Genomic DNA, 26,841 nt, shown 5'->3' with positions numbered 1-26,841 from the left:
AAAACAAAAGTAGGGGATTGTAGAGGCATTGCTCTAATGTCAAGATGGTAGAGAAATACACTGGCTCTAATACAAACACTGAGCTTTCTGTTTCCTGTAAGTACAGTCATTGTAGATAAAGCCAGAAAAATACAATCAGGGATTATAAATCAGGTCATTTATTTGTCAGTAATGTGTAATGTTTGTATGTGTCTGTATTAGTCAGAGTTCTCCAGAAAAACAGAGCCAGTAGGATATCCTGTTATATGTGTGTGTGTATATATATATATGTGTGTGTACAAAATAAGGAGATTTATTATAAGGAATTGGCTTACATGATTATGTAGGCTGACAAATCCTGAGATCTGCAGCTAGAGATCTGGGAGAGCCAATGGTGTAGTTCCTGTCTGAGTCTGAAGGCCTGAGAACCAAGAGAAATAATAGCGTACTTCCAGACCAAAGGCTGGAAGACTTCAGACCCAGAAAGAGCTGATGTTTCATTTTGAGTCCAGAGGCAGGAAAAAGCCACTCTTCCAGTTTGAACACATCAGACAGAAAGAATTCTGTTGCTTGGAGGAGGGTCAGCCTTTTTGTTCTGTTCAGGCCTTCAACTGATTGAATGAGGCCCACCCATGTTAGGAAGAGTAATCATCCAGAAACCATCACAGACACACCTAGAATAATGTTTGACCAAATATCTGGGCACCCTGTGGCCCAGTCAAGTTGATACATAAAATTAACCACAAAATTAACCATAATTAACATAAAATTAACCATAAAATCACAGGGTCTGTGATTTCATTGCCCAGAATCTCTGCAGTGATCCTAGTCCCTGGTGCCCTCCTGCACAGTGACGGTAGGGAAGGCCCACTTGTGAACTCTGCCTGGAGTGCCTGGAGGTGCTGGGAGGCACAGAGCAGGAGTCTGACAGACTTTGTAGCTTTCTGTTTAGATGAGGGTTTCTCAGCATTGGCACTATTCACATTTCAGACCAGATAATTCTTTGTTGTAGGGGACTGTCCTGGGTATCATAGGATGTTTAGTAGCAGCCGCTGGCCTCTACCCACTGGATGCCAGTAATACACCCCCAGTTGTGACAACTGAAAATTTCTCCAGACATTGCCAAATGTCTCCTGGAGGGCAATGTAGTCCTCAGTTGAGAACCACTGGTTTAGACTCCCACTCTCTTGTCCCCAACCCCACCCCCATACTCCTGGTAACTCCATACACTTTGTGCTCAGAGTGTGTATGGGTTCCCATCTAATACCATTTGAAAACATCTCCCAAGACCTGTTGCCACCAAACACTGCCAGCAGAGGCAGTGGAAGCAGCTCCCCCACCTTTACCATACTTACTTCTCAAGAAATTTCCACCATGATTAATAGATAGAAAATGCAATCAAATCTCAAATGGATGGGAATAATGAGATCTCCCCATCAATTTTCAACTTCCAGACCTGTTCTTATTAGCCAGAGATAAAATTATAGTGTCGCTTCTGTTTAACGGGGGAGGAAGTTTTGCCTAAAGCAGCGTAAGCTTGGAGTCTCCATGGGTATCAGGAGAGTCCATGGTTCAGATAGAGGTCACAGGGCCTATAGGAGCTGGCACCTGGAAGTCCCAGGGTGATAGCATCCAGACTGTAGGAAGCCATGCATTCCCCATGCAGCTGGGTTTGGAACTGATCTGACTCCTTCTGCACTGCAAGGGGCCTTGGTGGAATTTGGGTCTGCAGAGTGTGCCTGGGTTCAGCCATTCATGGGAGAGAGTGCCTCTGGAGCCAGAGGGGACCTCTTTGTTCATTCTTTTATTCCTTTAGCAACCAGCCATTTAGTTCTCACTTATTCTGAAGCAGGCATTGGACAAAGTCCTGAGGATTGAACATTTAAGGAGATGGATTTATGAAATAGTAAAACAAAGGTGTTTCAGGTGCTCACGTCATTATCTTGTTATTATCTGTCTTTGAATACAGTCATGTGTCACTTGATGGGGACATGTTCTGAGAAATGCGTTAGGTGATTTTGTCATTGTGTCAACATCATAGAGTGCGCTTACACAAACGTTGATGGTATAGCCAACTATACACCTAGGCTATATGGTATTAATCTTATGGAATCACCATCATATATGTTTTCTGTCGTTGACTGAAACATCCTTATGCTTCTAAGAGTTTTATAAATTTACCTTTCACATTTAGGGAATTGATCCATTTTGAGTTTGTATATTTTTGTATATGGTGTGAGGTAGGTGTCGACCTTCATTCTTTTGCATATGCATATCCAGTTATCTCAGCACTATTTGTTGAATAGACTATTCTTTTTGCCATTGAACTGCTTTGACACCCTTGTCTAAAATCAATTGACCATAAACTTAAGGGTTTATTTCAGGACTCTAAATTCTTTTCCATTGATCTATATTTCTATCCTTATTCCAGTACCACAATGTCTTGATTATTGTAGCTTTGTAGTAAGCTGTGAAATTAAGAAGCGTGACTCCTACAACTTTGGGATTTTTTTCAAGATTATTTTGGCTATTCATGGTCCTTTAATTCCATATGAATTTTTGGATCAGCTTGTAAATTCTTGCAAAAGGGCAGCTTGGATTTTAATAAGAATTACATTGAATCTGTAGATCAATTTTAAGAGTTTTGCTATCTTAACAACATCGTCTTCTAATCCATGAACATGGGATGTCTTTCCTATGTTTAGTGTACAAGTCTTGAATGTCTTGTGTTAAATTAATTCATAAGTATTTTATTCCTTTTGATGCTATTGTAAATGGAATTGCTTTCTTAATTGTATTTTTTGGAGTGTCCATTTCTAGTATATAGAAATATGATTGATATTTGTGTATCAATCTTGTATCCTGCAACCTTGCTGATCTCAGTTTTTTGGTTCTAATTATTTTTTTGTGTATGTGTATTCCTTAGAATTTTCTATATATGAGATCGTGTTTTCTCTGAGTGGAGATACTTTTACTTTTTTTATTTCCACTGTAGGTGCTTTTTACTTCTTTTTCCTGCCTAATTTCCCTGGCTAGGACCTTCAGAAAAATGCTGAATAGAAGTGGTAAGAATGACAGTCTTGTCATGTCCGTTATATTTGGTGGAAAAGCATCCATTCTTTCCCCCTTAAGTATAATGTTAGCGGTGAGTTTTTTGTAGACAGCCTTAATCAAGTTAAGAAAGTTCTCTTCTACTACTAGTTTGTTGAGTGTTTATATCATGAAAGGGTGTTGAATTTTATCAAATACTTTTTATGTATTTATTGAGATGATCATGTAGTATTTGTCCTTTATTCTATTAATATGCTGTGTTACATTGATTGATTTTCACATGTTCAGCCAACCTTGCATTCCTGGCATAAATCCCGCTTTCCTATGGTATACATAATCTTTTTTTATATGGTGCTGGATTTTGCGTGCTAATATTTTGTTGAGGATTTTTAAAATAGATATTCATAAGGGATGTTGATTTATAGTTTTATTTTATTGTGATCTCTTTGTCTGCTTTTGGCATCAGGGTGATACTGGCTTCTGAAAATAAGTTAAGAAGTGTATCTTCCTATTCTGTTTTCTGGGGAAGAGTTTAGGAAAGATTGGTGTTAGTGCTTATTTAAATATTTGGTAGAATTCATTTGTGAAGCCATCTAAACCTGTACTTTTCTTTGTGGGAAGTTTTTGATTATTAATTCAATATCTTTACTAGTTACATATCTATTTTCTATTTCTTCTTGAGTCAATTTCAGTAGGAATTTTTCCATTTTATCTAGGTTACCTAACTTGTTGGCATACAGTTGTTCACAGTATTCCTTTATAATCTTTTTTATGTCTGTGAGGTCAGTATTATAAGGTCAGTATTGATGCTCCTCTTTCTTTCCTGATTTTAGTAATTTGAATCTTATACCTTTTCCTTTGCCAGTCTAGCTAAAGGTTTGTCAACTTTGTTGATCTTTTCAGAGAACCAACTTTGGGTTTTGTTGATTTTTCTCTGTTGTTTTTCTATTTCATTTGTTGCCTTTCTTGTCTATTATTTCCTTCCTTGTGCTTACTTGGGTTTATTTGCTTTTCTTTTTCTAGTTTTTTAAGGTAGAAGATGGGGTTATTGATTTTGATTCTTCTTCTTTTTTTAATATAAATTTACCCCTAAGCACTGCTTTAGCTGCATCTCATAAGGTTTTCTGTCTGTGTTTTCATTTTTATTCATCTCAGAGTATTCTTATTTCTCTTGACCCTTTGGTTACTTAGGAGTGTGTTGCTTAATTTCCATATACATGTGAACTTCCCAAATTTCCTTCTGTTATTGATTTCTAATTTAATTCCATTGTGGTAAGAGAACATATTTTGTCTTCTTTCAATTCTTGTAAATTTATTGAGATTTATTTTATAGCCTAATATATGGTCTATCTGGAGAAAATTTCATGTGCGTTTGAGAAGAATGTGTATTCTGCTTTTGCGTGGAGTGTTCTGTAGATGTCCGTTAGATCTAGTTAGCTTATTATGTTGCTGAAGTCTTCTATTTTATTGTTGATATTTTGCTAGTTGTTATATCTATGATTGAAAGTTGATATTGAATTCTCCAACTATTATTGTTGAATTATCCATTTCTTCCTTTAATTCTGTCAGTTTAGCTACAAGGATTTCCTTTAGTATTATTGTAATACTAGTCTGCTAGTAATGTAGTATCTCTGTTTTTGTTTATCTAGAATGTCTTACTTTACCATTTGCTTTTGAAAGGTAGTTTTTCTGGATATAGACTTCTTGATTGATAGTACTTTTCTTTCAGTTCTTTGAATATGTCATCCCACTACCTTCTGCCCTCCATAATTTCTGATCAGAAGGCAGCAATTGATCTTATTGAGGATCCTCTGTATGTGATAAGTCACTTCCTCTCATTGCTTCCAAGATTCTGTCTTTTCTTTTGATGGTTTGACCAAGATGTGTCCAGGTGTGCATCTCTTTGAGTTTATTCTACCTATAGTTCATCGAGCTTCTTGGATGAGCAGATTAATGCTTTTCGTGAAATTTGGGAAGTTATCTACCATAATTTATTCAGATATTCTTCTATTTCTTTTTCTCACTCCTGATTTTCTGGTGTACTTAATGATGTTCCACAAGTCTCTAAAGATCTCTTCATTTTTCTTTAGTCTTTTTCCTTTTGTACCTCACACTGGATAATCTCAGTTTTGAACAATCTGAAAACTTATCTTCAAGTTACCTGATTCTTTCTTCTGCCAATTCAGATATGCTGTTGAGTCCTTCTAGTGATTTTTTCACTTCAGTTATTGCATTTTTCAACTCCAGAATTTCTACTTGGTTCTTTTTTACAATTTCTCTCCCTTTATTGATATTTTCTGGTGAAACATCATTCTTACTTTTCCTTAATTCTTTAGACATAGTTTCCTTTGTTTCTTTAATCATGTTTATAAAAGATAATTTAAAGTCTTTGTCCAGTAAGTCCAAAATATGTCCTTCATCACGGACAGTTTCTATTAACTGTTCTTCCCCTGTGTGAATCATTTTCCTGTTTCTTTACATGTCACATTTTTTTTTTTAATTGGACATTTCAAATAATGTAACATGGCCACTCTGAAAATCAGATCTTCCTTTCCCCTGGGTTTTGTTATTTCTGTTTTTTTGTTTAGTAGCTTTTCTGGACTAATTCTATAACTCTTGTAATCTTTGTCATGTATGGCCACTGAAGCTGTTTTTGGTTAGCTTAGTGGTCAGTTGCTTGGACAGAAATTTCCTTAATGCCTTGAATCAGTATGTCTCCCAGACTTTGCCAAAGGGACTCTGTGTTTGTGTTGGAGTATGTGTCCAGTGCTGTGGCAGGCAATTTACACCTCTGTCTTAGCCTTTGCTTCTTGCTTATTCAGTACCTGAAGCTTCATCTAGAGATGAGAGATTAGTCTTTTTATCTCATTTTTGGGCATATGCACAGCTCTGTGTATGCACACAGCCCTGTACATATACCTGGCCTTGCAGATTCCTGGGAATGTATAGGAGCTTTTCAAAGCCTCCTGTGGACATCTCATTCTCCAGTTTTTCCTTTTAAGTGTTATCTCTAATTGATAATTCTGCTCCATGCCTTTATCTGGGCCCTCTTCTGTTCTTTTCACTCTCAATTTGTAGAATCCTGTGCACTTCCCAGACTGAGCATGGCTCATTGTCTGTGTGAGATAGTCTGTTACACTCCCAGATGTTTGTGGAACAAGTGAATATTTACAGACTCTGTAATGTAAGGAAAATTCCTCAACTATATGATATGTGGTGTTTTACCATGTTGCATCTAAAGCTCTTATTTGGCACTTAGAATAGGAATCCTTTTTGGATGAACCTTTCTTTGCAGCCTCCCACCTGTCAGGCATGTACTTGAAGTGTGGGAGGTATTTATATTCTTGAAATATGTTGAATATCCTTCAGTTCCTGATGCTGGTTTGACAAGGCTGCTGGCTCTGGGTTCGGCAGAGCTGACCTTTTCAAACCAAGCCATATCTGTTACTGAAAGCTTGATATCATTTGCTAGAAGGTAAACATTTGTCTACTAGGATGTGTGACAGAAGACAACCTGCTTCACATTCCTTAGTGTAGCCCACCAAATAGATGTGATATGAAATTGACATTTGTTTTGGGAAATAAAGATATGTATATATACACACACACACAATTTTAATTTTTTTTTTTGAGGAAGATTAGCCCTGAGCTAACTGCTGCCAATCCTCCTCTTTTTGCTTAGGAAGACTGGCCCTGAGCTAACATCCATGCCCATCTTCCTCTACTTTATATGTGGGATGCCTACCACAGCATGGCTTGCCGAGCAGTGCCATGTCTGCACTCGGGATCTGAACCGGTGAACCCCGGGCCACTAAAGCGGAACATGCAAACTTAACCACTGCACCACTGGGCCGGCCCCCAATTTTAATTTTTAATTGTAGCAAAATATACATAACATAAAATTTAGCATCTTAACTATTTTTAAGTGTACGGTTCAGTAGTGTTAAGTATATTTGCATTGTTGTGCAATCAGTCTCTAAAGCACTATATTTTTAATGTTGAATCCTATAAGCTGAAGCTCTCTTGATTATTCAAGATTGATGAACCAGTTGGGGGGTTGTCCCAATCCTTTGGATCTATGTCCTCCTCCCTGATGAAGCAATCCTCATATCCATATGCTCATTATCAGCCAGGAGGGAACCCAGGGAGAGAGGAGGGTAGGATCCATTTCTGTTCATCTTAGCCAGCTTAGGTTACTGCATTGGTGGACAAGGAGCCTAAGATATGGGTTAGATGAGGTTTGAGCCTTTTGGGTGGATTGCAATGAATTATGCTACTTGGAGGCAGTGTGTCACAGTAGGCAGAGCATTGACTTTGGAGTGAGACCGATGTCTGTTTGAATGACTAGATTTATAACCTTGGGTAAGTCTCTGAATCTCTCCAAGCCTGTTTCTCTATAAGAAGAATGCAATTGATATCTGTTGCCTAGTTAGGTATGGACTTATATAATTGCTATTACTAGCTATTATGTGTTTGTGAAAACCAGAAATCAATTTTGTCTCTATCATTTCCCTTTTACTTAGAATATTTATCTCCTCCCCCCCAAAAAAAATCTCTACTGTAAAAATTTGTATCTGTCCCTGTGTTTTATAGTCCCAATATTATCTAATCAACGAATTTACATGGCTATTTCGAAAAAGCTGTATGTATACTTGGTAATAACAGTTGATGTTTTCAAACTTTAGTTTAGAATGCCTAGAAGACGGTTTCAGCTCCTCTTCAGGTGAGGAAGTAAGACTCCTATTATTCATACGTGTGGTTCTGCCAGTTAGTTTTTTGATTGCAAGGGACAGGAATCACCTTTAGCTTACTCAAGGAAATTTTGGAAAGAGACTTGGAGACCTCAGAGCGAGAGGAACTAGAATGGCTCTAAGGATCTTGGTCCTTGGTAGTGTGAATAGATGGGGAATGTCTTCATCAAGGGGTCTTCAGAATTACTCAGCTCCAACTACAAATGGTCTTTGGTTACTTGGTACGGGATTCAAATTTGTGGGGGAGAAAGTATCATCAGCCTGGCATGAGTCCTGTGCCTATATTTTGCCTGGAGTGACAAAAACTTCAAAATGGATAGTTCCGCTAAGAGCACAGAAAATGTGGGAATGGAAGTTCCCGAGAATGAAGTTAGGTGGTGTTACCAAATTGCCGGGCCTGGGGGGTGAAAATTGAGCAGGGATAAACAACATCTGTCTACTCTCAAAGCACAACTTTATAGGAACTGCATGAGTTGACTAAAGCCTATTAGGCAGAAGCCACTTTGATGTGAAGGGAATAAACACTTTGATGCTGTAAATTCACAGGCTGTGAGACACCTCTCCCCAGCCTCTGAATCTTTTCCAATGTTTGGAAATTCAACTGATAAAAATTTATAAAGTAGTAAATGGGGCTGTGAAAAGTCATGTTATCTGAGAGATGGCTTCAGGATCGAGTGAGATTCTGATTTTTGTCTATCAAGGGAGATGTTTTAGGATTCATTCCTTCAAAGTAGAGAGGTAGAGAGCCTAGAGCCCAAAGTCAATCTGTATCTGATTCCACCTCTTTGACTTCCACTGGCATTACATCAGACAAGTGTTTAATCGAGCTGAGCATCAGTTTTATCATCTGTAACATGGGAGTGATAATTCCACCTTTCGTAGTTTTATTGGTGTTAAATGACAATATCTGTTGCACCTAGTGTACTCTCTGATAAACCTAAGGTGCCGATATACCTTCCCCCAAACTTCTTACCACCCTTAGGAAACATTTATTCAATATCTTCCTGACTAAGCATTGAGGAAATAAAGACTGACGATGTATGGCTCTGCCTTCAAAGAGCTCTGTCATAAACTGACAGTTGCAGGCTAGCAGCCTGAGATGCAGAGGCAGAGGGATGGGTGGTAAAAAATGGAGGCACCTAGCCTGGTCAGAGAAGCTTTTCTAGAGTAGAGATGGATTCTGAAGTGGGGGAGCTGCGTAGGTGAAATGATGAGGAGGGGCTAGAGTATAGTCATGCCTAGGGTACGGACAGGGTCATGGGCCGAGAGCTGGCCAGGGTTCACTTGGATGGGAAGGACTTGGGATCTCAAGCCAGGAAGTTGTGTCTTTTCCTGTTCCTGGAAAACCTCTTTAGCAAAGTGTAATACTTCCGGATATCTTTACTTTGTCCTGAAGAAGGAGGGAGGGGAAACCTGGTGCAGACTGAATAATGTGCAGGCATATGGATGCCAGGAAGGGCTGGATCAGGCTGCAGGAAGCATCATTATTACTTTCCAAATTAAGAGCTGACATGGCACAGAATTCTCAAATGATGCAGATAGAATAATGTTTTCATTTAGCCAGAGCAAAGCCTAAATTTCTTAATAGATGTTTCCTCCTGGCTGCAAGACTGCCTGAAGGTTAGTAAAGATTGTTTTCTTTTGTTTTAGTTTTTAACTTTCTATCCATTTTAGGAAATACTTATTTAAAAGGGTATTTGCAATCAGTATTCATGTCTTTCTCCTAAATCCTATAAATGAAGGAAGCCAAAGGAAACCAAAATATATACTTGAATGCAAATTCTAGGTGGTTAAAAAAATCACTATTTTTTATCTGTCTTACCCCAAGTTAACTTGTATTTTTCCATTGAACACTCCAAACTCAAACAGCCTTTATTTATGAGCTTAATTTCAGCAGATGCTTCATCTGCTCCTTGAGCACCAGGGGAGTGTGATAACAGGAGTTTCTTTGGGTCTCAGCAGAAGCTTGTACCATAGTCGGTGATATACTGACTGATAAGTCTTTTCGTGTGAAATGAACAGTGTCCTGTCTTCAGGTTTTCTGATCTTGATTCCTGCCAGAGAAGTGATAATGTTTGTATTTCAGCTGAGGGTTTTATTCTCTGCAAGCTTCTTTCTTGTGTAGGTGGGCTGTCAGACCTGCTGGAGATTTACTGGAATTTAATGACACATGTCCCTGGGACCTTTCAGTTCTCTGCAGCTACATCCTGTGCTGGAAGCCAGTGAGGGTTAACCTAACCTAAGAAGCTGATGCCTCTGGGGCAGGCAGATTGTACTCTGAGAACCCCGAGTAGGAAGATTCTAGGCCATATGCTTGAATATATGCCAATTAAGTTAAATCTTTTGGTTTAGCTGTGGGCTTCAAGTGTGTAAAACTGTTTGCAGTTGGAATGTCTGTCACTTAAAATTTAAATAAATGTGAGTTTGTGATTCAAGTTCACATTTGAAAGCAGCGTAAACTTTAGGACTGTCCTTTAAAAATTGTTTTCATACGCATGAAGGGAAAGATTTGGTCAGTGTGATTGTTTCTTATAGTGACCGTTTGAGCAGAGGAGGAGGATGGTGAACAGGTTAGGAACATGGATTCAGGAGTCAGGTCTCCTCAGCTTGTAGCTCAGCACCGCCACTCACCAGTCGGCCATTTATTTAACTCTCTGTGCCTCAGTTTCCCTCAATGAAAGAATAGAAACTATAATAACTATAATATGATTCTTGAGAGACTTTAGAGCAGAGCCAGCCACAAATAACACATTCCATAAAAAATATTAGCCCCTGTTGTTATTCATTAACAATCATCGTCATTGTTAACATCACTTAGACCCACACATTCGGCAATAGAGATAGTGTTTGCAGAGGCTGTGATGATGATGAAAATGTCTGAGTTATCTAGAATCATTTTTTAACTTCCTAAAAACAATTTCTAGTGTTATGAGCATAAAGTAGAGATTATGATAATAAAAAAGGCTTACAAATTTCCAAGCATTTTATATGTATTATATAATATTACACACAATGTAGCAAAAACTGAACCCAGTACAAGCTGCTGTATGTGCTATAAAGTTGTCTGTATCTGTCACATGTTACGATGCCCCCAAAACTATTATTAAATATTTTTGTATCTGTTTGTGTTCTTGGCCCTGGAGGTCCATTTATAAAATATGGACTACTGATGAATTTTCTGTCTCATGGCCCAGCTTTATTTTTCAGAAATCATGTTATTTTTCATTTACTTTCTTCTCCAATATGAATATAAAATATATAATAGTGTATATATATATATATATATATTTGGATTATAAAGTTAATAAATATTTATATAGAGGAATGTGAAGAATATTACTGTCTTAATTCCAGCTGTCTCTCTATACAATTTAGTCTAATTTTTGAACAGTGTGTTCCTGGTACTTTCAGACGGTGCTCAATGAACATTTTTGAAGATATATTTACTACGTATCTTCATACCAAATGTGTTTTCTAAAGCATTTTTTACTGAACAATATATCAAGGAGATATCAATGGATGTAGGTATACAAAATTCTCTTTCTTCTTAAAGTGCAGAGATTATGAAGCAATTTAAATTCATTGTACAAATTGACTTCAATACAAATACTGCAGCTTCTGATTTTTTTGTACTATTCATATATTTTTGTGAATTCTCTAATTTTTACCCTTTGAGTCCTTTTGTTTTAAATATACCTCATATGTTGAATATAAAGTTGGTCGTTATCTTTCTTTAACCTAGTTTGAGAGTTTTTTAAAGTGGTTTTGTCTCATTTATAGCTATTATAAATTACATGTTGGTCTTATTCCTGTTGTCTTCTATTTGTCTGCTAATCCTAACATCTAAGTTATCTCAGCAAATGTTTCCTTTTTCGCTTGACCTTGGGTTCATGGTGGTGAACTCTCTCCACCATGTTGCTGACGTCACTCCTCCAATTTTTTTCTATAATAAACAACATGAAGATGAACATCCTTTTACAGACGTACTTGCACATTTTTCCAATTTCTTGAAGAAAATTCTTAAATTTAAATGGCTGGGTCAATGTTTAAGCATATTTGATAATTACTGCCAGATTGCTATCTAAAACATTTACACTTATATTCCTCTTACTAGTGTATATGAGTGCCCATGTTCTCCAAATCTTATTAAATGAAAATTACAACCTATTGTAATTAGCAGTGCTTGGTTACTAGTGATATGGAACATTTTATTAAACTATGTTTTGGACATTGATAGTTGCTAAATTGCATTTTTTCATGAGTTTTGTAATTTTATCTTTTAGAGAACTTTATATTTTCCTTAGTATTTTAAAAGGATGCTTAATATATTAAAATAATCATCTGTCTTGTTTTTCTGCAGATTTTCACTTGCCTTTTAATTTATTCATCTTATTTTTTGCTGTGAACTTTCTTATTTTATGCAGTAAAAGGTTGGGTGCTATTCTTAGGTTATCCATCAAGTTTGCATAAACTTTTACCTATTCTCAATTCCTTTATGAGGAGACTTAATATTGTAAAGATGGAAGTTCTTCCCCATAATTGGTACATTCCTCAATCAATAAGATATTTATTTGAATTTTTACTCCTAACTTCGGAGTAAAATGATGTTAATCATTTTATCTAGGGACATAAATGGATAATGATAGGCAGACAGTTTTGAAAAGGAAAAATAATGAGAGGTGATTTGCAATACCAGGTTTTAAAATGTGTTACTGGCCTGAGATCAGCTGGTACATCACCAGCTCGGGACAGGTCAGGACAGAAATTCCTGAGAAAGACCCATGTGTGTCTGTGTGTCTATCTATCCATCTATCTGTCTATCTGTTCATGGACCATCTAAGTCAGATAGATTGGTCAATAAATGGTATTGGGACAGTTGACCAATCATGTCAGGTATGTGAGATGTCTAAGGACCATTTGTTAGTGATTTAAAGAAAATGAAGTGATAAAAGAAACAAAAAAAAAAGAGGAAAATTTATTGCAGAGACAAAAGGGCATTTGGTGGCATTCTCAGGCAGAAGTATTGTGGGCCACCAAGATCAACACACCCTGGCCAAATGTTAGTGTCATTCCCAGGAGAGAGACTCTGATATCTAGCATGGGTCAGGTGATACCCCTGGTCCAAACAGCTGTGCCCTGGTGATGTAGGCATGTCTGCTCTGGGCCATTCCTGTGTGTGGGTAAAGGAGAAGTCTCGGAGGAAAAAGGGGCTGTTCATGGCAGGGATAACACCCTCGAAGGTGAAGGAATCGAAATCAGTGAGCCCTCCAGCCCAAGTACCACTCGCTCCAAAGAATAGTCATAGTGAAAATACATCTCTGATCATTTGTGTGTTTTTCCCCTTCCCGGGCCAAGTTCTTTTCTCTTTTATCCTCTCTTAGCAAGTGGCTTAAATGGGAGAGTCCTAACATTTAGATTCCTTTGTAGGAATTAGAAATTTCTTTTCATTTCTAGTCAAGAGCTAGCCATGGTCAAGAGGGAACCCCAGCAGTATTTACTCTTTATTGCTTTTAGGACTTGGATAATCCAAGTTAACCTCTTTACTTCTCTCTCTGTATGAAGTGCATTGTCCCACACAGACACACAGACACACACAAACTTCCTGTGGATTTATAAAGGTCTCATTCAAGCAATTGTCCTTGGACCCTTCTGTTCTCGGTACCTTTCTAGAATGTCGCTTATGTAGACATTAACCTTCATGAAGAAGCTCCCATTGTATATGTATATAGTATTCTTGGAATGTATATTTTTTTTCATTTGCAAGGTTTGTGCTAACCAGTTTCCTGTAGAAGTATCTATATCCTTCCTGATGTTAGTTATTCTAGCCAGGAATAGTATAATTCTACCTTTGTTTTGATCTTTTCACTTTAATGTTGCATTCATTTGATTTCCTTTTAAGTCATCAGCTTCCTCTAAAGCTCATCTAACTCTAGCTTCTTATGATAATTACATTCAAAAACACAGTTAAATAAATTCAGTAATTATATTAGAGTAGCTACTGGGGTTTGTCCTCATGGGATGGACTTAACGGCAATATTTCCCAGAGAGTCGTTTCTTTGTATGTGAAGAGGCAGCTGTTATCAAAGAAAGGTATCTGGAGACAAATACATTTGAGACAGGCAGGGCTAGACAAAATCAAACTGGCCCTTTACGGGCAGACTTCTGAGAAGCTCTGATAAACTTATATGCGTTGTTCATCCCCAAGAGGGCAATACCGTTGGAAGCATTTCTCAAATTTACTTCATCACAGAGCTTCCCTTTCTCAGACTGCTTGTGGGAACAGTAACCCAAGAAAAACGTGTTAGGGAAATGGTAATATAATTAAACCTTGAAGGTGTATTAATTTTCTCATTACTAAATTTTAAAATGTATTCTCTCTGCTGCCATCTTAGTTAGCTATAAACCAGAGACATGCGGGGGCGGGAGCCTCGGTCTGCAAGTCAGGAGCATCCGAATGGGCTTTTTGTCTAGGAGATCGCCTCCTTCTTCTGGGCTTGCCCTCTCTCATCTTTAAACGAAAGGGTCATACCTACGTGACCTCTGACTCACAGGCATTGAGGCTTCTCGAGCTCTAAGGTGCTATTTCTCTTGTTGCATGGGGAATCTAAGTGTGTTTCTCGTAGAAAAGGGAGGAAGCTTTTAGCATTAAAAGGTGTTCTCATCATTCTCTGTCTTGTCCATTTAGAGCTATTTTGTTTATTTGTGTGCAGAAACATTTATCCCTCTTGAGTCCCAACCATTCTTTCTAGATTTGATATGATCGAAGCTGCCACTTCTTTTACTACCTGGGCCTCTTAGAATCTCGTTGAGAATTCTCAGAAACCAAACAGCAGTGAAGTGAAGTGAGGGGGACAGATGTGTCACCTTCTGGGAAACTCTGAAGTGCCATTATCACCTTTAATGGGGTATTTTAGAGGAAGAAGTCAGTCTGCATTTCCCCTGTGCCAGCGAATCAGTTTCTTCCTGCTCACCAGGAGACTAGAAAATGGCAGCTTATGAAGCTTCTTTCTTACCTTTGCAGCGTAAGGGTGGAGTCTTACTCCTGATACTTCTGCGAACCAGCAGGTGCACCAGGTTCTCTCCCCTCCCCCATCCCTGTCCCCCTCCCCCTCGACAACATCACTTGGGCAAAGTGGACCAAAGATTTACTTTTGACAAATAGCATTACTGGCATGAAAAAAAAATTTTTTTTAAATAGTTGGAATTCCTGTTGTGATTTGTTGGTTAAATCTTGAGATTAGTTTGCATCATACAGTCATGAGGTTTTAAATCATTTAACAAAAGACTTTTAAGGACTGAAACTGTTCTGTTCTCTACATTTATTGCCATTATTTCGAGACTAACACTCTTCATGTGAATAGCAACCAAGTAATAGGATCTCCTGTTCTTAGCTGTCACATGCTAGAAAGAGAGGGCAGCGAGCTCTGGACCTCAAGTTTGGAAACCTGAGGTCTCGAGTTGCCCTCTGCATCTCACAGGGAGTAAAGGTGTGTGCTCTGAGCCAGACAGAGAGACAGTCAGACCCTAGCTGTCCTTATCCTAGGCACTTATCCTAGGCGGAACGTGTAACTGTGAATCTGCATTTTCTCACTTTCCCATCTGTAGGTGGTGGCAATGGTAGTGACTGTCTATAAGATTTTGTGGGAGTTAAGAATATTAAATGTAACATATATGTATATGTAGTATAAATGTATATATATATGAAAAACTAAAGCATCTGGAACATAGTAGGTATTCAATCAATAATGGTAGATTTGTCAAACTCATTATCATTATTTTTTATTATAATTCTCAGCACATTCCTTGAACAATGTTTCAAATATTTGCCTTAGTTATCATGTATTCGTTATGATTCATGATATGAAATATTTGCTTTAATTATAATGAAATTAGATTACTTTTGTTTAGCGTTAGGTTTATTTTACTTTATATGCATATGAAAGACACCTTACAGAATAAAGTGCATTTAACTTGAACTTTTGAATAATCAGCAGCAGCAGCAGCACTGTGTCTCCAGTGAGACGGCACCTTACTGATGGCTTTGAGGCCCCTGTCTGGTTATCCCCAGTCAAGTCCTCTTTCCCCCTCAGAGCTCCCATTTTGCTGTTTATAGTTTACCACATTTATTCCTAAAAAATATATATTCTTTGGCTTTCTATGTTTTTGAACTTTATATAAAAGGAGTCAGACTGTATGCATGCTGTGCATGTGTGTACATGTGGCATGCTTCTCTGTCTCAACATTATGTTTTTAAGATTCATTCACGATGATGAATATACTTACAGCATGTCCTTTTTCACTGCATTAGTGTATTCCATTGTATGAAACAAATATATGCTATTGATCTTTCCTCCTGTTTATGGGTGTTTGGGGGTAGTTTTCATGTTTTATTTATTTTGTTTTATTTTATTTTTTACTTTTTTTGAGTGATTGCTATTAATGTTTTGCTGTTAGGTTGAACTGTGTGAAGTAGGCATTTTTATAGGTACAAACTTAGAAATTTAATATGATTGAACCCAATTCCTATCTCTTGTTGCATATTTGCAAGATTCTATCAGAGGAACATAACTAGATGTGGCAGAAATGCTGGTTCATTCCGGAGGTGCATCTTCAACTTTGAAAATGATACCTAATTGTGTTACAAAGAGATTGCACCAATTTATAGTCACTATATGAAATTTGCCATTGTCCCACCTCCTGTTAACACTTGACAAAGACCATTTGGGTGGGTGTGAAATGTGGTTATAATTTGCAATTCTCTACCTGCTAATGAAATCAGGCATATTTTCATGTGTGTTATTTGCCATTTCTGTTTCTTCTTCTATATAAAAATGTGGAGGTTACTTTGGAACTGGTTAATGAGTAGCAGCTGAAAGAGTTTTGACGCTAGAAGACTTAGGCATGTTAGAAAAAGCCTAAGTCACCTCAGAAACTGTTGGTAGAGAAATATGAGTGTTAAGGTACTTCTGGTGAGGTTTCAGATGGAAACAAGGAACTTATTATTGGAAACTGGAGGATCCTTATTATGAAGTGACAGTGAATTTGGCTGAATTGTGTTCTAGTGCTTTGTGGAAAGTGGAACTTCTAAGTGATGAACTTGGGTATTTAGCGGAGGAGATTTCTAAGCCAAGTGTTGAAGGCATGGCCTGGTTTCTCCTTGCTGCTTATAGTGAACTGTGAGAGCAGAGAGATAAATTGAACAAATTGTTAGGCAAAAAGAACCAGAACTTGAAGATTTGGAAAATTCTCAGTCTATCTATACTGCAAAAAATGAGAAGTCATGTCCATAGAAAACATCAGGGGTGCGACTGGACAATGAATTGCTAAAGAGGTTGTGAGTGTGACATGAATTTTTGGGGGCCAAATGGTGAAGTGTTATGAGCTGAGTTGTGTCACCCCAAAATTCATAATCCCAGTTATTGTTGAAGTTGTTGAAGTCCTAATGCCAGGACCTCAGATTGTGATGGTATTTAGAGACTGGATATTTCAAGAGGCAATTAAGTGAAAATGAGGTTATTAGAGTGGACTCTAATCCAGTATGACTGGCTTTCTTGGAAGAAGAAGAAATTTAGACATAGATGTGTTCAGAGGGAAGACCGTGTGAAGATACAGGGAAAAGACAGCTGTCTATAAGCCAGAGAGAGAGAGGCTTCAGAAGAAACCAACTCTGCTGACATCTTGATCTCAGACTTTTTGCCATCAGAACTGTGAGAAGATTAATTTCTGTTGTTTAAGCTAGCTAGTCTCTGGTTCTCTGTTACAGCAGCGGTAGCAAACTAATACATCTGCTTGTGTGCCAATGCCACTCTGTCCTGATCAATGCAGCTTTGGAAAAAGACATTCAGTATTGAGTAGAGGTAGTGAAAGTGAACATTCCTGCCTTTTCCCTGATCGTTAGGGGAAAGCATTCAGTCTTTCATCATTGACTATGATAGTTGTAGGTTTTTTTAATTTTCATTTTTTTAAATGCCCTTTATATGATTAAGGAAGTTTCCTTGTAGTCTTAGTTTGCAGAGGGTTTCTGTTATGAATGGGTATTGAATTTTGTCAAATGATTTTTCTGCATCTATTGAAATGATCATATGATTTTTCCCTTTTATTCTCTTAATGTGATGAATTACACTGATTGACTTTTGAATGTTGAACCAACCTTGCATTGCTTAGATAAAACCCACTTGGTCATTGTATGTAATCCTTTTGACATCTCACTGGATTGGTTCCACTAATATTTTGTTGAGGATGTGTGCATTCATGTTATGATGGCCTTTAGTTCTGGGCAGTTTCCTGGAATTATTTATTTGATTTCATCCTTGAGTGCGGCCATTCATTAAAAATGATTTTTAAAAATGTAGTTTCCCATAATTTTTAGGTATACAATGCTAAGAGGTGTTTCTTTGAAATATCGTCTTTTCTACTGCTAAGAAAATGGCTAAATAAGATTATTTTACTATTTTTTTCTTTTGCAAAAGAGAGTTTAGTGATTTATGGTTTATATTTCATAGTCATGTAATGAAAACTTCAAAGGATATAGTATATATAGGAATTTTTTTTTTTTTTTTGGTGAGGAAGATTGGCCCTGAGATAACATTTGTTGACAATCTTCCTCTTTTTTTGCTTGAGGAAGACCGTTGCTGAGCCAACATCCATGCCCATCTTCCTCCACCTTATGGATTGGCCACGGATGTTACCTCAGGGCAAATCTTCCTCAGAAAAAAAAAAAAAGATACTACCTTATATAAACATTGCACTTAATTCTATTTTAACAACAAAATTGGTTGATTTTGTCCATCCAGAGCTTTTATTTTGCCCTCAATGTGTGGTCTCTCTTTTGATTTCTCAGGTCTTGTTTTGTCGTCTGTGTTTGGTATTAAATCATGGGGAGGAAGCTGGACCTGTCTGGTCTGACTGATGATGAAACAGAGCATGTTCTCCAGGTGGTTCAGCGAGACTTCAACCTTCGAAAAAAGGAGGAAGAACGACTAAGGTGAGATTTTTCTATTGCCCTGAGGGGTACAGTGAACCGTGTATGGACAAGTGGAACAGGTTTCCCGAGAGTGTTCCTTGCTGCTGGCTCTGAGTTCGGAAGTCTTTATGTCATGTAAACACACACTTATGTTTATACAAAGAGTGCTCTGCCCTTTGTAGAAAGGCTTGCCAGCTTCAACACTGGGCATCATGATGTCAGTCCGGAAATGTGCCTGATCACACTCCCAATCAAGGTTTTGTTCGGGCTGCTTACCTTGTAACTTATTACCTGTAGAATGGATGGAGTTTGTGATGACAGTGGCTGTTCTGAGCTCGCTCCTGGCTTTAGTTTTCCTGTTGGCAGGTGCTACTGAAGAATAACCAAAGTGTTATGTGAACAGTTCTTGGGAGAATTAGACTCATATGTGTGCAATCTTCTGTTAGAATGCTCAGCTACCATGGTACAGGGACAGAGCTCTGAAGACCTGATACGAGGAAAGTGACCATCAGATTGGGATGGGATCACCTGGCCCATGACCACCCTCCTCGTGTTATGGAGGAGGAACCTGAGGCCCAGAGAGTGTGTCTTTTGACTCCTCTGCAGTTGATATTTCCTCATGGAATGTTCTGGGATGTACTGTTGCTGCTCGGTTGGGCAGAGTGAAGGAGTCAAAGTGATAGAAATGAGGTCATGTGTTGGGCCACATGGATTTCCATCTTCTTCCCTAGGTTTGGGATGTTCTCTGCTATTATTTCTTTGAACAAGCTTTCTGCTCCATTCTCCTTTGCTTCTCCCTCTTGAATACCTATAATTCTTATGTTGCATTTCCTAATTGAGTTGGATATTTCTTGGAGATTTTCTTCATTTCTTTTTTGTCTTAGTTCTCTCTCCTCCTCTATCTGGAGAATTTCAACATGTCTGTCCTTTATTATGCTGATTTGCTCCTCTATGATGTCTCCTTGAGCATTCAGGGAATCCATATTTTGTTTTGCCTCTTCCATTGTGTCTTTCATCTCCAATATTTCTGATTGATTCTTCTTTATAGTTTCAGTCTCTTTTGTGAAGTAGCTCCTGAACTTGTTGAATTGTTTCTCTACATTCTCTTTTAACTTGTTGAGTTTTTTGATGATGGCTATGCTGAATTCTCTGTCATTTAGATTACATATTTCTGTGTCCTCAGGACTGATTTCTGAGTACTTGTCATTTTCTCTCTGGTCTGGAGATTTAATATAATTTTTGATACTGCTAGAGGGCGTGGCTCTGTTTTTGCACATCATGGTATTATTTGGTTCCAGTTATGCCTATTGCCCCTGGGTGGGGTTGAAGAGCCACATATTCTGAGCCCTGTGCATTCCACCGAGATCCCAGGCACTGGAGCCAGTGCTGGGCAGGTGACTGGGAGGGGTGCTTTCCTCTGTGTGCTCTTGGAGTTTTCTTGTTCTGCCTTGCTATCTGCTCCCCTGGAGTGTTGGGGTGATTTCATCAAGGTAGTAGTGGGAGTCGTGAAGGAAAACAAAGCAGGGAAAGAGAGCAGAGACTGATCTGAGGTGGGCAGGGTGCGATTTTTTCCATGGGCTGCTCAGGGAAAACCTCCCTGGTGAGATCTGAGCAGAGACCTGAAGGAAGTGAAGGAGGGAGCTGTGCAACTGTCGGGGTAACATCTAGCAAGGCAGAGGGAAGAACAAATGTCAAGTTTCTGATTCAAGGACATACCTTGTCTGTTTCCAGAGGAGCTAGGAGGGAGTGATCTGGGGGTGGGGGTGCAGTAGTAGAATGAAGTCCACGCAATAGCTGGAGCCCAGTGACATAATAGTAAATCTGTGGTAAAGCCCTTGAGATAGTTTTTAGCTATCCAAGCAGAGATGTCAAGTTGGCATTTGTATATATGCACCTAGAGTTCAGGTGGGAAATCCAAGCTGGAGATAAAAATTTTGTCGTGGAAAAGGTTACATAAAGGGCTGGAGTTCAATCAACACTAAGACCTACTTGAAATTTGTGGCCAATAATTTACATTGAGACCAGTTTCAACATGGTAGTGTATATTTCTCCTGCCTCGTTCACTGTCTCTCCTCTATAAGACCGTGTGCAAGTACCATGTCTTAGTCAGTTTTGTGCCCCAAGCTCTGGACACAGGGCCTCGCACATAATAGACATGCCCTAAATATCCGTGGAATGGATAGATAAATGTAGATTGTCTGTCGATCCATACGGCCAACTTTATGTTTGGCTTGAAGAATCAGTCTTAATATTTTCTAAGAGTCGTAAAGACCATCTGTGTGTCATGCTTCATCTCTTGGGAACTCGAATATGGGTAAACCGAGATCTTGTTTAATGTCCTGTTCTGACTGTGGAGACAGGTGCCAGTCTATGTGGAAGAGCAGCCTTATGGCTTGGTTTGAGGAGGAGGTTTTAAAGGTGGTGCAGTTGCTCCTGCAGTAGACTTGACAAGGTAGGTGCCATCTTTCTGTTGAGGACTTGTGGTCTTAGTGGACAGCACTCGGTTGCCCTACTGTAGTTCTGTGCAAATGCATGGTCATGGAAACCCGCTCCTGCTGGGGAAAGAGCGATGAATGATGCTTGAAGCCATCAGTGGCCAAAGAGGTTGACATAGCACCTCTTACCATCCTAGGATTGGTTGTTTTTTCTCTGAAGGCAACTGTCACTATTGTCCTTCTACCAATGGTCCTGTTGACATGCCTTGGTGGGTGCCTATCAAACAGGTGTGACACTCTGAATGATTTTGGCAAAGAACCTTACTTAGTAGTGGATAAAAAAAAGGTTGAGACAATGGCACCTAACCAATGAAATTGTCAAACATTTGCCTTGATTTTCCATATGGCTTGGATTTAAGGTACATGTAGAGTCTAGGAAGCTATGTTAGAGAAAGTATTTTTGAATTCTTTAATATTTACTTCACTGAGCATAAGGCTCAGAATGGAAGATTTTTATTTTAAAGTTTTAAATTAAATTATGTTTCTGGGGCTGGCCCCATGGCCGAGTGGTTAAGTTCGCGTGCTCTGCTGCAGGCGGTCCAGTGTTTCGTTGGTTCGAATCCTGGGCACGGACATGGCACTGCTCATCAAACCACGCTGAAGCAGTGTCCCACCTAACACAGCTGGAAGAACCCACAACGAAGAATATACAACTATGTACTGGGGGGCTTTGGGGAGAAAAAGGAAAAAAATAAAATCTTAAAAAAAAAAATAATGTTTCTTTTCTCCCGACCAGCTGTTCTTTATTCCCTAGTTTCTTGGGTTAGGTTTTGTGAGGGTAGGTCTCAGGTGTAGAGGTTGTACAGTGTTTCTAATCATCTGTTCTTCAGTGTTGACATAAAGTGCAGTGAATAGATAGGTGGTGGAAGTCTGAATTCATGTCCTCAGAACATTCCATGGGAAGGTAAAGAGAGAGAGCGGGCTGAAGAATTCAGCGCAGTTAGGTCATTGGAATGAATTCATGGAAAGAGAACTAAAAGGCATAAAGCAGTCCCTGTGACCTGGCTCTTCCCTGAGCGCTCTGCACACTTCATCTTATTGATTCCTCACAGGAGTCCCTATAAGGAGGAGCCCCATTTGACACAGAGGCACCCAGCACAGAGAAGTTACAAAGCTTTCTCAGAATCACACAGTTAATTGGGATAGAGCCAGGATTCTGTTTCCCAAATTCTCTCAGTTATTCAGACTGGATTAAACCTTTCCCAAACTGTTTGTTTCCTGTTGCCCTCCCTTCCTTCCTCCTTTCCTTTCTTCCTTCCTTCCTTCCTTCTTCCCCTCCTTTCTCTTTCCTTCCTCTATCCTTTTTTTGTAGTTAGGACTTTGTTAACAGAGAGACAGCCAGAGGTGGTGAAGAGAGTGTGGTTTTAGAGTTTGAAAATGTGAGTTTGGGTATTAACATGAGCCCCAAACTTTGGAGAATCCCTTATCCTTCAGCATAACTTCTTCCTCTGTAAAATAGGACTAAGGTTACCTGCCCTATCTATTCCATTATGTTGTTGTAAATACTGAAATAAATGGTGTATTTATAAGTTAAAGATACATGAGGGTATATGCTAGTGATTGACATAGATAGGGGAAAATGTTGACCTGTAGCTGGCAGCACCATGACTTGGGGAAGCCTTCCAAGATTGAGAGCCAAGGCGGACATCCTCATGAGCCAAAGCGATGGGCATGTAGGAGGATTGGCAGTTTGTGCCTGCAGCCAGGCCTGAGTTCAGGCCTGTAGAGTGTGGCATGGAGATTAGGAGCCCAAACTTTCTGGATGTCTCTATCAGGACATCCTATAGGTGCCTCAGTTCTCCTTGCCTAAACAGTGCCCTCTCCCTAGGCTCCAGGAGGTGGGGAGTTGCAGATGCTGGCCTGACTTTGCAGACCTGCTGGCTCACTGGCTTTCAGCAGGAGGAGGGGCAGGCTGCTGCAGGGCCTTAGGGATCTCACAGACACACCTGGAAGATCCCATGTGATTTAGTGTGTTCTGGATAGAATTTTTTTTTAAATAATGGTACATTTAAAGTGAAAATTATGGCTATTTCCTCAGCTTTTTACCAGGGTAGGCTACCTATGGCTTGTGGGGAAGTGACATTTAACATACATTAATTGAGTGCCTACTATGTGCTAAAACTGTGATAGATAGTGGGTATAGAAGATCAACAAAACAATTACAGACCCTGCCCTGCTTGGGGGACAGAAGGAAAAAGGCAAATATTAAGCAAATAATTCTACAGATAACTATGTAACTTCAATTGTGAAAATGCTCTGAAGGAAAATTGCAAAATGCTTCGTCAACATGAAAACAGAAGAACTGGTTAGATGTGAGGGCCCATAGGAGACATTCCCAGGAAACTGGCATTTATGCTGAGTCCTGAAGGCTGATCTCAAATGAACCAGGCTGAAAGGTGGATGGATATTTTGGTATGTGTGCTCAGGCTCACATTCTGTAAGGCACCTGCCTGCCCAAGCTTGGGCAGGAGGATGGTGTAGCTGGGCATACATATATCAAACTGGCTTCAGAAATGCAAATGCTGGGATATACAAATTGCCCTGGTCACAAAAATGGAATTAGGTACAAGAGTATGCAATGTATAAAGAGGCGACAGGGCTTCTAAGCTGTTGCTGGGAGTATTGTAGAACCCGCTCCCTGTACCCAATTGAACCAAGTGAGTGAAGATTGGATGCGTCTTTGTTTCTGGTTCCCTAGGGACTCTGCGGGAGGTGGGAGAGAGTCTCCTTTACTGATGGTGCACACACATGCCTTAAAGTCATTGGAAGACCTTTGCATTAGCTGTGTATGTGCACATGCTTTTGTAGATCTTGGTCTCCAAACTGATGTATGCAAGATATACAACCCTTCTTTATTTTTTTTTACGTGAACTCAGATTCAACTCTAAGCCCATCCTGATGGGCTGGTGGAGAACTCAGTGATTATTGGGGTTGACTGTCCCACCGATTCTGCAGAGATCCTGCGTTTGTGTGTAGCTAAGGTATTGGGAAAGCATCCCCCATTACCTGTCCACATAGGTTTCTCTGCCGTTATCCCAGGCCGCAGGGTCCCATTGGTTGGGCCATTCTGCTGCTGCTTCCCTTGCAGATGTCCCCTAGAGGGCCACCTCCCCACCTGGCTGCCTTGAGTAGTAGAGAGGTCTTTGCTACACAGGCCTACTGACCTGTGGTCCTTCCTAATCTGATGGAAATCTCTCTTTGCCCCAGATCACTGCCCCCAGTGGCTGTCCTCCCCTCTTGGCTCTTTTCTGAGCCCGCAGGTAACATGAGTGAGTGAGTTTGGAATTTATAGAAGATTTGAGGAGATCTTGACTTCCAGCAACTTCTGTTTCCTGCCCTGCAAAATCCCTGAAGTACAGAATTGACAAACACAAATAATATTTATAAATTTGGAGATCTTTGTGTGGTTACCGACACCTTACCATTGGCAAGTGACTTTGTTTTCCATGCCCAAGGTGTCTGCACTTGGCTGTGGCCTCAGTCATAAGTGAGCCCTTAGCAACTGTCCTCTCCATAAGTCCAGTGAAATCATTCTCCTTGGGCCAGCCTGAGTTGTGAAGAACGTGGAACCAGTTGTGTTTTTCCATTTTCAAACCAACCACCATTCTCGTATTTTTTGTATGTAATTACTTTTTTCTTTTTTATGATAAAATTTACATAAAAGTCAATGCACATATCTTATTTGTACAGTTGAATTTTGACAAATATATCCACATGTGTAACCAACACTCCAATCAAGATATAGAATATTTCCATCATCTCCAAAAGTTCCCTGCCTCCAGTCAGCCCCTACTCCTGAGAGGCACCGACTGTTTTAATTTCCATCACATAGTGGGTACTCTTGGGTATCTGTCTTTTTTCACTCGGCATTATGACTTTGAGATTCATCCGTGTTGTTGCATGGTCCAGAGTTTGTTCCTGTATATTGCTGAGTAGGACTCCGTGGTATATTCCATGGCGTCACAGTTTGTTTATCCATTCTCCTGTTGATAATTGAGTTGTTTCCAGTTTTTAGTTGTTATGAATAAAGCTGCTATAAACATTTTTGTACAAGTCTTTGTGTGGACTGTGTTTTCATTTCTCTCGAGCAGATACTTAGAATTGCTGGATCTTGGGGAGATACACAAAAGTAGAGAGTACAAAACATCGCCGTGTATCCACACTCAGTTATAGCTACTATCAACAGTCTATTGCCAATTGCAGACATTGTGTTGTTTTATCTCTAGATACTTCATTATGTATCTCAGAAAAAGGCATTTTCTTACAGAGCATAATGCATTTTAATAGCTAACAAAACTAAAATATTCCTTTCTATCATGTAATATTCAATAAATTTATCCAGCTGTCTTTTTAAAAAAGTCTTTTTCCAGTGTGTTCAAGTGCAAAAGGTCCACACATTAATTTGGTTGTTTTGAATCTCAAGTCCCTTAATTTTGTCATAACTCTTGACTTAAATCAGAAGGCAAGAGTGAGTGGTGTGGGGCGTCTCTGAGAATCGTGTACTTTTAATTTGTTGTTCTTGTGGTTGGGTGGAGTGAGAGGTGGAGCTTAGCTTTGTTCTAATTTTCTTTCCCTCTAAGAAGGTCCTTTTTTTAAAAATTTTTATTTTTTATTGCAGTAACATTGGATTATAACATTATATAACTTTCAGATATACATTGTAGTATATTTCAACTTCTGTGTAGATTACATCATGTTCACCACCAGAAAACTTATACTCCATCACCTCACATGTGTGCCTAATCCCCGCTTTTGCCCTCCTCCTTCCCCCCTTCCCCTATGGTAACCACTAATCCAATCTCTGTTGCTATGTGTTTGTTTGACGTTGTTCTTATCTTCTACTTAGGAGTGAGATCATATGATATTTGACTTTCTCCCTCTGACTTATTTCATTTAGCATGATACCCTCAAGGTCCATCTATGTTGTCACAAATGGCCTAATTTCATCATTTCTTATGGCTGAGTAGTATTCCATTATGTATATATACCACATCTTCTTTATCCATTCGTCCCTTGATGGGCACCTAGGTTGCTTCCAAGTCTTGGCTATTGTGAATAATGCTGCAATGACATAGGGGTGCATGTATCTTTATGCATTTGTGTTTTCAAGTTCTTTGGATAAATACCCAGCAGGGGAATACCTGGATCTTATGGTAGGTCTATTCTTAATTTTCTGAGGATTCTCCATACTGCTTTTCATAGTGGCTGCACCAGTTTGCACTCCCACCAGCAGTGTACAAGGGTTCCCATCTCTCCACATCTTCTCCAACACTTGTTTCCTGTCTTGTTAATTATAGCCATTCTGACCCGAGTGAGGTGATACCTCATTGTAGTTTTGATTTGCATCTCCCTGATAGCTAATGATGTTGAGCGTCTTTCATGTGCCTGTTGCCCATCTGTATATCTTCTTTGGAGAAATCTCTGTTCAGATCTTTTGCCCATTTTTTAATTGGGTTGTTGGTTTTTTTGTTGTTGAGCTGTATGAGTTCTTTGTATATTTTGGATATCAACCCCTTATCTGATATATGGTTTGCAAATATCTTCTCCCAATTGTTAGGTTGTCTTTTCATTTTGTTGACGGTTTCCCTTGCTGTGCAGAAGC

At 39.1% G+C, this 26,841-nt stretch overlaps 1 protein-coding gene across 6 annotated transcripts in view; it reads left to right on the top strand.

The window, feature by feature from the left end:
• Window positions 1-26,841, top strand: part of MYRIP (myosin VIIA and Rab interacting protein) — a 340,832-nt gene that overhangs the window by 21,531 nt on the left and 292,460 nt on the right. For all 6 annotated transcript variants that reach the window (XM_070577185.1, XM_070577181.1, XM_070577182.1 and 3 more), the window contains exon 2: window positions 18,622-18,765. In XM_070577185.1, coding sequence (XP_070433286.1) covers window positions 18,656-18,765 — 110 coding nt within the window. In that variant the 5' untranslated portion in view covers window positions 18,622-18,655. The remainder of the gene's footprint in view (window positions 1-18,621; window positions 18,766-26,841) is intronic.

The sequence above is a fragment of the Equus przewalskii genome, chromosome 15 (assembly GCF_037783145.1).
Source record: "Equus przewalskii isolate Varuska chromosome 15, EquPr2, whole genome shotgun sequence".
Classification (NCBI taxonomy): Eukaryota; Metazoa; Chordata; class Mammalia; order Perissodactyla; family Equidae; genus Equus; species Equus przewalskii.
This window is presented reverse-complemented; position numbering and strand designations above follow the sequence as displayed.